We start from the raw sequence: 18,147 nt of genomic DNA, 5'->3' as shown, positions 1-18,147 counted from the left end.
TTTTAATTTAAAATATTTGAGAATCACAAACAAAATTACACTGTATTTCCACCTTTTCTCTCCTCCTCTACCTCTTCCCATGAGCTCTGTTGAAGTAATGATCTCTTCTTTAATTATTGTAGACACACACACACACACACACACCTTGAGACCAATTTGTGTTGTTCACATGTACATGTGTTTAGGGCAGACCACTTGAGACTTATGGGTTGTGCATAGATGTCTCATTTGGGACTGAGCTCTCCACAGTCACTTACTCTTCCACTTCCAAATCTTAACCGCTTAAAAAATGTCCAGTTCAAGTCCATCTTTATCATAAAGCTTCTTGAAATTATTCTAGCCTATGCTAAATTTGCTTTCTATTAACATTTTATATTTTAATATAGAGAACAGTGTCACACCATGCATAAATAGGCTACAACTGTTCATGGCCATTTTCTATCAACTTCCTTCCACAGCCTCCCCAAGTAGCCAAGACTTACTTCAGAGCAAGAACTGCATCTTTTTTCTTTCTGTACTGGGGATATGCCCTGAAGCTTTATATATGTCAGAATAGCACTCCACCACAGAGATACAGCTCTGACCCTCTTTTTACTTTTTCTGTTTTTATAGAGTCCCACTGAGTTGCCCAGGCTGGCGTTGAACGCCCTATGTAACTCAAGCATGCCTTAAACTTACAGTCGTCTTGCCTCAGATTCCCAAGTAGCTAGAATTACATGCCTGCACCACCAGGCTAGACTGAGATGTGAGTCTTTCAATTTTTGTTGTTTCTTTTATCACCTCAAGTGATAGGAGCAGTGCGGAGACCACACAGATGAGATTCAATAGCACTGGTTGAAATGGTATCAGCTTTATTGGAGATTTAATGTTCTGTTACCTTGCCACTCTGGCTAACACTACAGGTCCCATTAAAACCAATTAAGCAGGTCTAGCCTGGGGTCATTGTTCTACCCAGAATGCTTAGGCACCCTAGCAGAAACAACAGAAACTTAGAGGCATTCTTACAAACGACTAACTTTTAATCTAGCTCTAGTCAGCCCGCTAGCTGATTGAACTGTGACACAGTGCTTCCCTTTAGACCATCCCCAAAGAAGGTGGGTAGTCAGCTATAACATTTAAGTAGTTTTGTTTTTTTTACTTGCTTCTGTGTTCTGCCTATAAACTTCCATGTTCTAACTCCTCCAGGGAACACCTCCTTTCTGACACCTCCTGATTCATGAATCTTCTTTGCTTAGGTAATCTCAGTTACGTTTTATTTTGCGCCCCTTTTTCTTTAACATGTCTGTGAGTAGTCTGGGAAACTACATTGGCATCATTACTAAAAGTGGTAACCTCTATCAACACATACCACATTTGTAGAACCGTGCAAAGCACCAAAGATGTTAGAAGCAAAAATATTTATTTAATCAAGAGAAGCACAAGAAACCCTCTGCCGTAGCTGGAGAATTCACAAGTAGCAGTTTTATAAAAGGAGAATTGGCTGCCATTCACGGCAGTGTTTTTACATTTACTACTATACTGAGAATTTTAAAGGTGGTTTAATTAGTATGCTACAAGGGATAATTATATTTAAAACATAAGATAAAATAAGTTTCCTTATAATAGCTCAGATGAACATTAAAATCATTTCATTAGCAATATCAAACAATATGCTCTCACTGAAAAACAATTTATTATTCAAAGTACCAATTAAACTGAATGTGGTATATAAAAGTTGTGCTCAGGAAAAAAATCAGTTTCATATAATTAACTTCAGACTAACACTACAATTAGTAAAGAAAATATGCAGATGCTAACAAAGTTTGCAGTGTTGTTACGTGGGAGTTGAAGTATGTGTTGAGCTTCCTTCGAAAATAATTTCTCATGTTAAATGATCTCAACAAGAGGCAAGAGTGTAGTTAAAAAGGGAATTTCCTTTATATTTAAAGACCCAAATATGACTTTTAGAAAGCTGAGGTGTTTTATTTTGAATATATAAGGCATAACAAAATAAATGAAAGTACCATGGTCCTTTAAAACTTAATAAACCGTAATGAAAATAAATTCCAAGTGTTTTTCAAAAGACTAGGGAAAGAGAAGATGAAAATTAGTATCAGTTCTGTGACCCTAAAGATGTGCCCGCTCTGTGATCTGAGACCACCCACTGGGGTTAAGAGGAGAACAGCTTCAAAGTGTATGCACTGCTCAAACTGTGGTGCCCGCTTAGCCAAGCACTTTGTGTTAACAATAAGCTACCCCTGTTGGCCACATCAAATCTTTTTAAATAACAGAAATAAATACATAATTAATGAAAACATCTAGTTTTTTCTCATGTTTCTTTTAATGCTCTCTCTCTTTGTTTTTTTTTTTTCTCCCCTAAATTCTGTCCACTTAGAATAACTCATGATCAAAGTAGTAAACACCAATGAATAACTCCGCCAGGATGAACCCAGAGTGGACAGCTCAGAGGTTATCATTCAGAGTCAGATGAAACAATAACAGTAAATCTTGATATTAGGGCTGGGGAGATGGCTCTGTGCTCAAAGTATTTGCCTCACAAGCAAGAGAGCAGGATCCTCAGAACTCATCTAGATGCTGCGTCTGAGCGGAGACTAGGCTGTAATTCCAGCCTGAGAAGGAACGTAGAAATGGGGGATCCCTACCCCAGGAGCAAGACAGATAGTATAGACCAGCTCTGGGTTCAATTGAGAAATTCTGTCTCAGTGGACATCAGCCCTGGGCCTCCACACAGATGCACATGCACCTGAACACACTTGTGTGAACCATACAACTCTTGCACACTACACAAACACATATGGAAAGGCAAAAGCAATTCTTGTGAGTATCTGAATTTGCAGCACTCTGGGTTTCAAGAAGCTTACATTTTGGCAGCTCGCCTGCATTCTGAGTTAAAATTGAAGGTTACATAGATGAAAGAATGAAAGTGACTGCTCTAACACAATTATAAAGTTAGAAATGACTGCATGTGACCTTGCAGGGAGGGAGAACTCCTGCATGTGTGTGTGTGTGTGTGTGTGTGTGTGTGTGTGTGTGTGTGTGTGTGTGTGTGTGTGTCAGGACTGTAGTGCTTGGTGAGTTGCTGTTACACTGGGGACCTGGACCTGGGTTTATTAAGCTTTGGTAGAGAGAAGCATCCAGAAGCAGGTGCAGGGTGCAGAACAGTTCAGCTAGCACAAAGGAGGCTGGTGTGGCTGCCCCTCTCAGCACTCTGGGAAGCAGGGGGCAGTGAGCCTAGCAGAGTTGGGCTGTGGACTTGCCTGCACGGGCCTTGCTCCGTCTCCTTGCACTCATTCTGTGAGCAGCAGTGCAGGGCTTATGGCTCTCAACTGTGGCCACTGCTCTCTAGATTACATCCCTGGCCTAGGTTTTCTCTTGTTCTATTACTAAGAGAGAAATACACAGAGCCCATAAAGATACTTGTATCCATCAGTAATTGGCTGCATTTTAAACAACTGATATGTTCACTAGAGTTGAACAGATGTAGTAATCAGAGTTCTACTCCATAGGACGTTTTGTGCCCTCCATTGATGTGATTTCACAGGTCCGTCTGTTGTATGTGCTAGGCACGGTGCTGAACGGGCGCTGTACATTAACTATGCTGGAGAAAATAGTACCTAGAGCTGTGACTCCTGGAAAGCTAGAGGCTGATGCAGAACACTAGTGTCAAGACTGAGTCCAAGATTTGATGGGAATAAGGAGGAATGATATGCTAGCCACACCAACACCAGCAGGTCACATAGATAACCATACGACCACTAACAAGCCACGCGGCTATGACACCAGCACTAACGAGACATTTTGCCAGCCATACCAATATGGATAGTCATGTGGCACCACAACTGCACTAAGAGGCCATAAGGTGACCTCGCTGTTTCGCTCTCTTATCTGCTTGCTGCTTCTTGTTCTCTGCTGCTCTGAGATTTTTTTGCCTTTTAATTATTTAATTGGGTGAAAGAATGAGCCCAGGATCAACCCTAGATAGACAACCAACGTGCCAACTGCAGCACTATCAGGCCTGGCTTTTTATGTGGTTTCTGGAAGTAAAACTCAGGCCTCAGGCTTTCACAGCAAGCACTTTACCAATGGAGCCATCTCCCCAGCCCTGTGACAAAATTTATTTAACTTCTAAATTAAGGCACTAATACATTTTGTCTCTCTGTGCTCTTGATTCTATGTCCTTGACTACTACTTAAAGAAGTAGAGTAGTTTTCGGAAGAGTTGATAAATAAAAGTACAACCTGCACTTCTTAAATTGTTCTAAAGCACATAGGCAGCCCTTGAAAGGGTAGCTTTGGTTTCCAGGGAAGGAGTCTAAAGTAGAACAAGCTTTTCTCCTTTGTATGAAAATGGAAAATACATTTTTACAATGGGGACATGCAATGTAACATGGATTAAGGTGTATGCTATGTAAAAATCAAAGTGTATGTACATTACCTAAGTCAGGAGCATTGTTCTGAATCAGATGAAGAAGAAGTCTAGCCTTCTTTCCTTGATGCTGATCAATCGATTCTTGTTTCACGTCTTACCTGTCACCTAATCTAGGATAATTGTTTAAATCCTTAGAAACAAATGCCATCTTAGAATTTCCCTATATAGCACAATAAGAGAGTTATTGTAGTCTCTCAGTTCCTTCTAAACATTGGCATATGACTAAATTAGAGATCAAAGTGCATGTTTTAAAATATTATACTGGGGGCTGGAGAGACAGCTCAGGGGTTAAGAGCACTGGCTGTTCTTGCAGAGGACTCGGGTTCGGATCCTAGCACCCGTGGTGCCTAACAACCATTCTTAACTCCAGTTCCAGGGGCTCTGATGCCGACCTCTGTAGACACTGCAGGACATGGGTGCACTCACATACATGCAGGCATAACACTCATAAAATTTTTAAAAATTATACCAGGAAGGAGGAAAACAAAACACAAGCAACCAAGGGCAGGGCGAAGAAAGTAAAGATTATGCTTTGTGCAACGAGAATGTTCCCTGTGGAATCTAGAACTGACTAGAAATTTTGAACAGTGGGCTGATTAGTGTCAGAATTCATGGAAAGCATAGACTTTAAATTTCCAAAATGGAATGGGGATCCAGTCCTACTGTCTTTGTTTATTTATGGCTTAGCTTTTTCTCAATGTCTTTGTGTGTGTATATATGTGCACATGTGGTGGGGGGGGTGGAGGCCAGAGGTCACCACTGGGTGTCTTTGTCAATCAAAAGCAATCATGTTGGTGTTTTTTAAAAAAGGGTCTCATGTTGAACCCGAACTCACTGATTCTGCTAGACTGGCTGACCAGCAACTTCTAGGGATTCTTCTGTTTCTGCCTACCATGCACGGACCGCAGTGCCCAGCTTTTTACGTGGGTGTGGGGGAATCTGAACTCAGGTTCTTAGGTTTGCACAGCAAACATTTTATGGAATGAGCCATACCCCAGGTCCCCTGATATCTTTTAAACTTGGTGAATAAAATACATAGCAAGGAATGTCCAGGGCCAGGACATAGCTTAGGCATTGGTGGACTTAATTAATAAAGGGCCCTTGTCTGAGGATAGTTAGTAGCTCATGAATGCTGCTGCAAAGAGCCATGTCAGTGGTCCAGAAAGGGGGATCGAGAAGATAACAGAAGAGACAGGGAAGGCTGCATAAAGCTCTTCATGTGTGCTCTGGTACTGGATGGAAGAAGGCAGAAAACCGGCTTCCTTCTCAGTTATATTGCCTGGTACCACATCAGACTAGAATCCCCTAAATTCAGGAAGAAACGAAGGGAGCAGCTCAGTGTTTACCCAAGTCTGCACCGAAGTCTGATGTGTGCATCTAATCATGGATGGGAGTCACAAACGTCCTTGGCAGTACCACCTATTACGTGGTACTTGTTTGCTATCTTCTTGTCTATTATATGTGAGAACAAGAGTACTTACTCTAATTTTTCTTACTGTAAAACTGGAACTGTTCCACACAGTCAACATGTGTTCTAAATGTGTGGTCAGAGATGAACTAAACAAACTAAATATCCCAAAGCACAAAGTGAGTCGGATCCCCACCTCAGCCATGCAGGTATTACAGGTTCGGATGCTCTGTCTAATGAAGGACCTGGCCTAGGATCTAAACCTAAGTATGGAGACTGACAGGTCAGAGTGAAATCAAAGTTTAATTCAGACCTGAAAAGTCAACACAGCTCACTTCTCAATTTTTATCAAGTGGATAGGAAATTCATGGAATAGAATCTTGAGTTCTTGATATAGCAAATATTAATGGTATTGTGAAAACCCTGATCTCAGACAACTAACTTCCAATTTATGAATTAGAGCAGATATAGTCAGAAAAAAAACATGGAATTTACTAGTAATGTTTCTCAAAATTAACATAATGGGATATTTATCTGTTTTTTCCCTATTAATTTAGAAGGAAACTATGTCCCAATTTCAAACTCCTTATAGCTCTTTGGGATAGTGAAAGCATTTAAATTTCATCAAATCAAATAATTTTATGCATCTTCATTATTTATGATTATGTTATTTAATGATTTTTAAGATGATACCTTTTATTTGCCACACCAAATTTGCTCCAGCCTATTATTTGGATAAACTATTGAGGAAATCAGATGTGAACCTATGACGGGGCTGTCAGCTGTGGTGGCACATGCATGTAACACCAGCACTAGGGAGGTAGAGTTAGGAAGATCAGGAATTCAAGACCGGCCTCAGCTATGTAGCAAGTTCAGAGCTAGCCTGGGCTCCATGAGAACCTGGCGCAATCAAAAAGCAAAACCAGGTAAAGCAAAGCAAAATGCTGGGGCTTGCCAGTTTAGTCCAAAACCTTAAAATGTGTTCTAAAATTTGAACATTCTGGTTCATACTTAAAATGAAATTGAGAACAATTGTGTAATGTCTAGATTTTTAGCTTTAACAACTTTCCTCCTCCTGATCTAATTCTGGTCACATAAAATATGATGAGAAAAAGACAGCTGTGCCCATTCTTTGTTCCTCAGCAAATATCTATGAGGAGTCCATAAACGGCAGATGGTTTGCTGAGTGTCAGGGCTAGAGTGCGAAAGATCCAGCAACTATCTGTAGCTATCAGTGGGGGAAAGGTGGGAAGTTGGATGCTTTCCTTTCCTTCTAATAATGTACAGAAAATGTATTCAAAAGTTCAAAGTGATGAGTAATACAATAAGTAGTGCAAGCACTTAAGAATTATATTTTTATAGACATAATTCTCAGAGGTATCAAAGCTTAAAGGAATTACAGTTTGCTCCAGAAATATTTTGGAATATGAACATTTTATATTTCCCTTTGTGCCAGGTGAATAAAATCCTGTCTGAAAAGAACTGACTCCTGACCCTGGATAGCATCTCCCTCTACCCACATCTGTCTTCTGCAGGTGCAGTGTTTACACCTTATTTCTTTTCCCTTAATCTTGTAAGTTTCAATACAAGACAATGACTTTTGAAAGATATAAACAGAACGTGAATGACAATGGAATTTTGAAGGTCGTTTTTCTTCTCCTTCCCCATTTAAAAGCATGTCTTGGAAGAAAATAACCAAGACTCACAGAGATTCATAATCTTTGCAAACTTCTCTGCACCTGGGCCTCTCACAGCAGAAGAACCAGCAGCCTGAACATTGCGGGACAGTCCTGCTCCTTAACAAAAGAGGGGCGAGCTTTTTTCTTTAAATTAATGACACATATTTCCAATGAAAACTCTGAAAAAACAAGTATGATCTCTTTTTTTGCATTAAATTTTATCTTGTTTTTGTCAGCTAAAGCTGATCCACTAATTGACTCTTGGTATCAATTTAAGTACATACAACCTCTTGACAAAAAATTTCCCACAACCCATCCTCTTCTCCAAAGACCCTCCTTGACATTAAATTGTTTTTCAAACAGCAACCAGAAAATATTTAACATTCAGTACTGGCTTGTAAGCTGACTCAATAATATTCTGAATAAAAAAATCTAACCATAAAAATGCTTACAGAAATATATATACAGAGAATTGAAAAGAAATGCATGCTAAGCATTAGAAACATTAAGAGAGGTTAGATGCTGATTATGTAAATGCTTAATGTTGAAAGAAAAGTAAATGAAAATTGATGTAGGGCAGTATGAAAAACCACAGTAATTCCATGTCTCAGAAAATGCACAGTTTTTGACAGCCCTATTTTCGAATATGTTAAATCATTGTTCTCATTTATTTTTTGTTTTTGTAGAGAATAGTGTAGCTGTGGAAAAGCATCTCTAAGGTCTACCAGTAGTTTATAGGTCAAAAATGATGATTAGAAGAAACTAAGGTATCATTGGCTCTAAGTTTATCTCCCCTTACCACTGGTGGTCTGCTAAGGCAGCCTGTTATTACCTAGCACTTGGGCACACTGGATGGACTCCTGCTTCTCCTGTTTCCACAGTCACATTCTTAAACACCCAAACTCACCTGCCTCCATCATCAGCATGTTCCCTTAATCTCTCTAGTTCCTTTACCTGGTGATAGGAGCTGCCTGCATTCCCTGAAGTGTTTCGGTCTGTGCGAGTGTTGGTGTGACCTATCTCAGGACCAGGGGTTGGACTCAGTCTTCCTTGCCCTTCCCCAAATCACTCAAAATTGATAAAATAATCTATTGTTTTTCACAGTCCCATCCTTGCTGGGGATAAATTTGCTACCTGGGGAGCTTTCCCTCAGAGGAAGGCGGAACACAGCAGCAGCTGTCCTGTGTTGCTTAATAAAGGGGATGTGGTCTGAAAATGTGTTGTTCAGCAATTTAGTCATTGTGTGACCATCACAAAGTGTATTCACACATGCCTAGCCAGTGTGGGTTAGCCATTCAGCATGGATGACTCAATGGGAATGAGATGCATCTGCTGTTTCCCACGTGACACAGCGTGATGTTTTACAGAAATCTTTTCAGACAGGAGTGCACTCGAAAAGAATGATGGGCAGTGTAATATAGTAAATCTGAAAACCTGCAATACAGTCGTTTACTGGTGTTATAAGGTATTATGCATTATATGTGTTGTACTTTCATGCAAGCGGCAGGGCAGTAGGTTCGTTCAATACCAAACATGCTGACCCTAATGTGGTGTTACATTGGCTAAGACATCACTACATGATAGGGATTGTTTATTTCCTTATAAATTTATGGGGCTACCATTGTAGAGACAAACTTTATTAACCAAGATGTTATTATATGGACATGAGTGTATACTAGAAACAGTCTATTATATTAAGCAGCTATTGTAGAGAGTCACAAGTGAGTTAGGAAGATTGAAATCGAAATGGAATTCTTGATGAGAGATTTGGAAGGTAGGGGATTTTCAGATGACAGAAAGGTCTTACAAAGTAAGGGAGGCTACTGGGAATGAGGTGAAGTGCTGGTTGGTTGTGGCTCATGTCAAGACACCTGCTAATATAATGTGTGGGAGACAAAACCAAAATGAGTGTGGATATAGGAGATTTATAGATGGACTCTATAAACGTTAAGACTCTTCTACTTGATAGCATTTATTTATTTTTTAAGAGAACGTGGAGGATAGATAGCTTGCAGGCAGGAGATAAGAAATAAATCAAACTGGAAATGTCCATCAGGAAGAATGTTTTATGGTTCTGAGGATTGTTGTAGAATAATCAGAGATTAGTTACCATGGTCCAGTTGTCCATCTGATTGTACCCTCAGAGTCCATGGTTATGAATGGTATAACACCAGATTCATGTGGAGTCTTATTAAGCATGAACCACTGGACCTCAGAGTCCACCGTGCTGAGCGAGGAGATCGGCATACTTCTAACAAGCTCCCCAGGTGCTACCTGATGAACTCGAGCACCACTGCTATAAATCGCTCTCCCTTGTAATTATTCCAACACATACGTCCCCGAGTTTGGTACATTTTATTTTTTGTTTAGTTTTTGAGACAGGGTCTCCTTCCCAACCTCCACACTCACCATTCTAGTAGTGATAGCCCACCTAGCATACCGGAACAGACTGGGAAGCTGAAGCTCAGACCAGCTGTCTGCTCATACCTGGTCAGAAATCAGCCAGGCTATGACAGTAATAAAAACAGAGCCAAATTTTTACTCAGCAAAGGCAGGCTAGAATTTCACAGCAGAGACAACAACAACAACAACAACAACAACAACAACAAGTCTATTTGCCCAGGTAACAACACATGATATGAAAAATCAAGACAAGAGGTTCCCACCAAATCCCACCAGTCCTATAGAAGTATTCTGTAGTGAGAATTACCCAGGGGAACCCCAGGACACAGAACTTCACAGAGAACAATCACAAACATGATCAAGGAATTGAAGGACTTTAAAGAACACACAAACAACACAAGGAAATAAAGAGCACAAGAATAAACTCCCAACTGAAGTTCAAAAAAAAAAAATACAAATACAGTGCTGAATGAATGACAAAGACAATTCAGGATTTGAAATGCAAATTCATGAAAGAGATAAAAATATTGAAAAAACACCAAGCTGAGGTGGAGATGGAATTGAAAACTCAATAAGCCAATTAGAAAAGATGGATGAAAGCTTACCAGCAGAATGAATTAAATAGAAAACAGAATATCAAGACTTGATAAAGTTGGAAAATTAGACCACTCAAGCAAACAATATAAAAAATTTTTTAAAAATATTGGCATAGAGTATTGCAGGAAATGTGGAAAACCATTGAAAGATAAACATCTAAGAATTATAGGCACAGAGGAAGGAGAAGAATCTCAAGTCAACAGCATTGACTAGATATTCAATAGGATTATAGAAGAAAACTTCCTCAAATTAACGAAAGACATACCCTTAACAGATAAAAGAAGCACATAGAACACCAAGTAGGACCAGAAAAGAAACTCCCCATGGCATGTAATACCAAAAACACTAGATACACAGAATAAAGAGAGGGTATTGAAAGCTTCAAGAGTAAAACAAGTTACCTAGCAAGGAATACCCATCAGAATAATGGATGACATTCAATGTAAACTTTAAAAGCAAGAAGAATCTGGAGCAATGTATTCTGAGTTGTGAATAACCATAGATGCCAATCTAGTCCTCTTTTTTTAAAGAAAATATTTTATTTATTATTTTTATTTTTTGTGTATGAGTGTATTGACTGCATGTATGTAGCTGCATCCATGTTGTGCAATGCCCATGGAAGTAGGGACAGGGTATAGGATTCTCCTGGGACTGGAGTTAAGCACGGTTGTTAGCTGCCATGGGGCTAACTCAGGTTCACTGCCAGAGCAGCCAGTGCTCTTAACTGCTGAGTCATCTCTCCAGCCCCCAATCCAGACTTCTTTACCCAGCAAAACTATCATAGTTGGAGGAAAAAGAAAAGACTAACAATATATAATAGGCTAAAAGAATTCATTTCCACCAAACTAGCCCTACAGAGAATACTTAAAACAATATGAAGGGCTGAAGAATGGAATAACTGTACCCAAGATGCTGTGGAAAGAAAAAAAATAAGCTGAAATCTGAACAGGGAATTCTCAAAAGAAGAAATAAAAATGACTAAAAATAACTTAGTGTTCAACATCTTTAGTAAATATGAAAATGAAATGAAAATTAAAAATGCTTTAAGATTTCATCTTACCCCCAACAGAATGATAAGATTAAGAAAACAAATGACAGCAAATGCTATTGAGGATTTGGGGTAAGGAGAATACTTATTCACTGCTGGTGGCATTGCAAGCTGGTGTTGTCACTGTGGAATCAGTATGGAGAAGTCTGGACAAACTAAAAATAGATCTCCCATATGACCCAGCTAGACCACTCCTCGGCATTATACCCAAAGGACTCAAAAGCCTACTGCATCCATGTTTGTTCTACTCTTTTCACAAGACTTAGAAACAACCTAAATGTTCCTGAACCAATGAGTGATGGTGAAAATGTGTTACATTTAACACTCTGAAGTTCTACTCAGCAGTAAAGAAAAATAAAATCATGAAATTTGCAGGTAAATGGAATGAAATAGAAACTTACACTAAGTGAGATAACATACACTCAGAAAAACAAGCAAAGCATTTTTCCTTTCTCATATATGGACCCTAGCTCCAAATCCTCAGAAATGACTATATATTCTGATATAACCACAGGCGCCAGGAAAATGGGAAGTAACCGAGGAAGAAAAGGGAAGAAGAAGCTCAAAAGAGAAGGATGGTAGGAAACAGGAGTTATCAAATAGGAAATGGGGAAAATAGAGGGTACTTTAACTGGGGAGGATGGAGGGCTATACAGAGGCAGAGAGAGGAAAGCATGATAAATAATACTTAAGTGGTGTGAAAAACAAAGAGAAATAATAGTATTTAATAAGCCTATTGGAAAATATACATATAATACAAATGTGAGTACATGTGTATATCTGATGACTATATAACAAAATTACAGTGTGGGGCAGGAGAAACCTCCCATTGAGTTGTTGGGCAGGGTAATCCACGACATTCCCAATATTATACAGGATATTGCCACAGCCCTTGATTGCCTTCCAGAACTTGAATTTAAGACTCAATTGCTGAAGATACAACATACTTCAGACATAAGGCTTGGGGAAATTGATCTGAAAATGACCCGGAAGCCTCCTCCCTGAAGACTAGCTCTCATAGTGTCAGGGGACATTATGCAAATTTCTAAGAGTAAACTAATGACTTAATCTACCCAGCTGTTAAGTCTTCAAACCATATCTGGCCCAAGTTTGTTTTGTCTTCCTAATTTGAAGAACTATGGTACCAAGATCTTGTCTTATTTTGCACTTTAATATTTATAACAATTCTTATTTCTTTTTTAATATTTTATTTATTATTTTTATTTTTATGTATATGAATGTATTGCCTGCATGTGTGTAAGTGCACCCGAGTCATGCAATGCCTGTGGATGTCAGAAGAGGGATGGAGAGGAGTTATGGACCGTTGTTAGCTGCCACATGGGTGCTGGGAATTGAACCTTAGACCTCTGCAAGAGCAACCAATGCTGTTAACCGCTTAGCCATCTCTCCAGACCCAATTCTTATTTCTGTTATGTTAACTAACAGAAAGCACTTGATGAATGCCATAAAACTTTTACAGATTTTGTGTCTCCCCAAAATTCACTGTGTTCAGTACAGCTTTAGAGAAATTATAGGTAGATATTTAGTGAATTTTACTGGTTCTATCTAATTTTCACTATTCAATTAAATTTATAAAACAGATTGCAATTATTGTCAATCATATATTTCAATTTATGAATATATATACACATATTCTTCAGAGTACAAAATAAACTTCTAGAATGTCATTAGCCTACAAAGAATACAAAAAAACACAAGGAGTCATCCTGCCTGCTTGCTGCATCTTTTATATTCTATGTATTTTTTTTCTTGGTAAAACAGAAATATATCAGTCTTTTCATAATAATATAAGGAAACAACTTTCCCCATTTTGGTTACTTTGAGAAAGCATCCAATACAACTTTAAACATTTTTGAGTAGGAATTTTATAATTATGCAATGTCTTTATTCTCATATGGACACTAAATTCAAACTTAGAACATTTTTCTACCTTATCATTTTACTTATTTTCTGAAAGCTAAATTACCCAGAATATGATACGTTTTATATATTCTCACTATGTTAGTCCCATAGTCACATTGTTTCATAATTACAGTATCAGGCAGGGCTTTAGGTGTCCTGAAATATCTTGCCTAGGAGAAAGTTCTTTATTTGAATTGTAAACTAATAAAGAGATGTCTTGTTAGTTTCTAACAAAAAAAAAATCTAGAAATCCAGATATAAATATTCATCCAATCATTGGTCATGTGGAGGGGGCAGAAAATGGGACCTGAACTCCTGTTTTTATTTTTTACACCTGTCCGTCAAAATAAGGTTTATTGGTTTGGCTTATGAATGGGGAAATACAACAAAATAATAAAGGATTTCTTCCGTTCTTCACTTTTTTTGTATCTTTGGAGACTTAGTTTAAAATAGCCAATTGTTAAATTTTTCCTGTGGATTTTCCTTCTCTATTTTTCAAAAGTTGAGATGGGGGGCAGGAGAGTAATCTGTGCTCTTGGCAGACATCATGGTGTGGTTCTTCTGGTCGCCCCGTTCCTCTGCCACATAACATTTACTCTCTCAAGGAGTATGGCTTTGACATTTCAATGTTGGACTCCCAGAGAACTTCTGATAAGTTTTCTTTAGAGACAAGTGTAGGAAAGATAAAATAATCATAAATTTTAGACAGGCAATTCTTCACCAAGAAAGAAGTTTGATTAATATAATAAGACCTTCTGTACAGAAAAGTACCAATGTGTTTCTTGTTTCTACCCATTTGAAGACATAAATCAAGATAACCACTGTTAATGAAACAGAGGCAAATTTCTTAGGACACAGAAGTTGCCTTTATTCTTGGCAATTTCTCCAATCTGGTTTACTGAGTTGCATTTTTCAAATAAAGTGGCATATCTTTGAAAAAGATTGGTCATTTTGTTTTAATTCCATATTGTCATTATCAGTTTCATGACGCTGTTTTTACCAAAATCATATTAAGCAAAATTCTTAAACATAATGAGTAGATTTGGCAAGTTTTTACTTATGAAACCAATTTTAATGCTACTTAAAGAAAGTACAAGATGATCACGTCAAGCATGAGGCCACATACCAACGGCTGTCATGTAATCCCAGCGGTCAATGAGGCACATGTTGAAGGTGAGGTGATCAGATGTTTGCCCCTGGCCAACAAGTAAAATCTCCCTCTCCAAGTTCTGGCATACAGAAGAAGTCCAGCCAACGAGAAACCAAAACACTACCAAGAGTATCACGGCCAGCATCCTCATCACCCGACCACCAGTCATGTATGGAATTCTTTGTGCTGTTCGTGAAAGAAACACCTTCAAAACCCTGGAAATGGAGAAGATCAAAATGTGAAGGTAAATTTACCAGTAGAAAGGAAATCTTCTAAAAGATGTTAATTCTCTAAGTGAGATTTAAACCCCACTAAAATCCAATTGTGCAGTTTCAACACAAAACACCAAAAACACTATTGTTCATATTTTAAATTTCATTTTACTTTAACTTCTAATAGCAAACTAAATATCTTGTATCATAGGCCATTGGTCCATAGATTAATTTCTATGATGATGAAGTTCCTTTAAGCATGTCATAATATTTCAACAGAAATTCACAATATTTCAGAAAGATCTGTGGGTCAGCATTGCTTAGCTGAATGGGGTTTTTAGGTGATCAAAAATAGTTCTGAATGTAAGTAGTTGGATTTTCTAATATTATACTAAGGCAAAATCTTCATTAAGTCAGTTGCTCATTTCTATAATGGAATGTTACCAAAATCATTTTTCTTTCAAATAGTCATTTTATCACGTTTCCAAAATAATGGACTATTATAAACTTAGGAACTATGAGAATGAGATATTTAAACGTTAGGTCAAGTGAGTAAAGTCATTTCAAAATGCAAGTTTGTTGTTAATGGAATTTTTTTCTGTGTAGGTGACTCAAATAGCAAAGACTGAGGACTACTGGATTAAATGATTTCAGAACTATTCTACCCAGCTGCTGTGGGAAGATAAAGATACAGTCCGACTGTAAGCATCCACACACTCATCACTTTAACCTCTAGAATGTTCTAAGATGATTTTTTAAAAAATTATCGAGCTTTTGTAATTTGATACCACAGTTCTTAATCAAATTTAGACCCTCTCCACCCATCCATGCCCCCCACGCCCCTACTGGACCTCATGTATTTCGCCATACATGTTAAGTCCTATCCAGTCAAGCATTTGTACCCAGATGTCCTTCAGTGTAAATTCTTCCACCAGAGTCTAGGTCAGCCCATCTAGAGATTATATGTAAGGCACACTTTCCTGCACCCAGCATCAATCAGTCTCAGTGGCTCTCAGTCTAGGGATGACCCACCACCCATTTCTCTTCTTCCCTCTGGACCCTTGTTTAATTGAGTTGACATGGGTCCTGTGCTGGATGCCACTACTGTCAAAAGTTCACATGTGCAAACTTCCAGTGGCCTGAAAGCATCTGCTTCCCTGTGTTCATGAACCAGCCCTGGCTTTTACAATCTCTTCACCCTGAAGGGACCTCTTCAGCCTGGTCCCTGAGCCATGGGTGAGGTTCAATATAAAGAGTCCTATCCAAGGATACACACTCTGCAGTCTCTTATTCTTTAAAACATGAAATTAAACATTAAATTTTTAAAAATTAAATGATTATATATGATTGTGACATAAAACTATACATATTTCAAGGGGCTGGAGAGATGGCTCAGCAGTTAAGACTGCTTAATGTTCTTGCAGAGGACCTGTGTTCTGTTCGAAGCACCACATCAGGCAGCTCACAATCACCTGTAACTCCAGTTTCAGGTGCTCTGCTACCCTCTGGCCTCCATGAACGCCTGCACAGAGGTGCTTCACATAAACTCATGTAGCCACACACATATACACATAAATAAAAACAATAAATATTTAAAAGAAACTTTTTTTAAAAGCTTTAAAAATTAAATGTATTTCTATAAAATCTATATGGAATACTTTGGATTGACTCTAAAAGTCACTAAAATATGTTATTGTCGTGGGGGAAAGTGAGGAAAATTTGACATACAGTGGCAGTCAGCAAACAGAAATGTGGAAAGATTGTATACTCAGATTACTTCCACAAGAACTTTAGGTTCTTATGTTCATTTTTTAAAAAATACAATATTGTGAACACAGTGAAGCTACCACAACACTGTGGGAGATAGAGAGCACTTGGTGACATATGAAGGAGAGGATAAATATCAGACCTAGAGTCAAAGAAGGGATTTCACATCAACAGGACTGGTGAACGATCCTCTGTGTGTTGTGTTTACAGCATCTATACATTTACTCTCCGCTTAAAGCATCTTCATCATTAAGTGGACCAATCATGAATCCCAATTATTTTGAGTTAAAAAGTCTTCCATTGTAATTTGCAGATGAAAAGGCTCAAAACTCTATGCTGCAAGTGATGGAAGTTTTTCAAAAAATTAACATTTTTCTAATTCCAATGTTATTTTTATAGAAGAAATCTGCAGTCACTAAATACACACAATTTCTTCTGGTTCTATCTGGGAGAATTTTAAATTGGGAATGACTATGACTTCCAAAGGGCAAACCTGGCCTGTTTCACTGGTCTTCCACAATTTAACTAAGGCAGAAGAAGAGAAAATTATTCCAAATTCTAGTTTTGCTCTTAATTAGATATCTGAAATTAACTCTAAAGAACAAAAGTAACTAACAGCCATGAACTGGGCGTCATGCAAGGCAAAGTGGGAAAATGAGATTTGATTTTTGTTTTCTAAAATACAGCTTCTTAAACAGTTAAGTTGGGATCCCTCAAGTATAGAGGCACTGTGGGGGCTGTGAAAAGTTTGACAAGAGTAAAAGATTTATGAGCATGCGGCAACCAAAAATTAATTCAAAATCAAATGTGTAATAAATCTGAGGCCTTTGTGGCTGTGTTCTCCCGTGATGCATTGCTCAGTCAAATTCATGGCTGCACACCATACACTCATTTTGCACTGTACACCCCTCTGCTTACTTCACAAACTATACTATGCTATGAATTGCAATGTTTTTACTGTATAACCAAAGTTTATAGAAAACATAGTGATTTAATCATGGAAAATAAAAACTGTATTTTCTGCTTTCATTCCTCAAGATTTTATCAAGTTAGTATACCTTGAACTGTTAGAATATCTGCTTTTATTTTTATTTTTTTATTTTTTAAAAATAACTTTTTAAGACTACTATCCTCAGGCCTCTTGGGGTAAGTCTATAGCGCAGCTCTCCGCGCCCGCCCGCACGCCGGGACTCCCTAAGCGACATTCCCCCTTCCATCCCCCGCCTCGCCATTCTATACTCCTAGTGTGGGCCCTGCGCCATTCCTAGTCTTGGGCCCCCAGACACCTGGGGAACCAATACTGCTTCCTGATCCTTCTCACCCAGAGAAACTCAGTCCCATTCTTGGGCTCCAGGAGCACCCCTTCTGGTCCTGGCCCCGCCCTCACCTCTCTCTGCTTCCCTGGGCCTGCACCACCTGCTAACTCTCCTAGCCTGCACTACTACCCTCAGGCCTCTTGGGGTAAGTCTATAGCGCAGCTCTCCGCGCCCGCCCGCACGCCGGGACTCCCTAAGCCAGATTCACCCCTCCAT

The 18,147-nt window shown here is 38.6% G+C and overlaps 1 protein-coding gene across 2 annotated transcripts in view; it reads right to left on the bottom strand.

The window, feature by feature from the left end:
- Gpr158 (G protein-coupled receptor 158) overlaps nt 1-18,147 on the bottom strand; it is a 444,454-nt gene that overhangs the window by 18,098 nt on the left and 408,209 nt on the right. For both annotated transcript variants that reach the window (XM_008831743.2, XM_029562921.1), the window contains one exon: nt 14,613-14,851. In XM_008831743.2, the coding sequence (XP_008829965.1) occupies nt 14,613-14,851 (239 nt within the window). The remainder of the gene's footprint in view (nt 1-14,612; nt 14,852-18,147) is intronic.

This window comes from Nannospalax galili, unplaced genomic scaffold (assembly GCF_000622305.1).
Source record: "Nannospalax galili isolate Female #2095 unplaced genomic scaffold, S.galili_v1.0 scaffold14, whole genome shotgun sequence".
Taxonomy (NCBI): domain Eukaryota; kingdom Metazoa; phylum Chordata; class Mammalia; order Rodentia; family Spalacidae; genus Nannospalax; species Nannospalax galili.
This window is presented reverse-complemented; position numbering and strand designations above follow the sequence as displayed.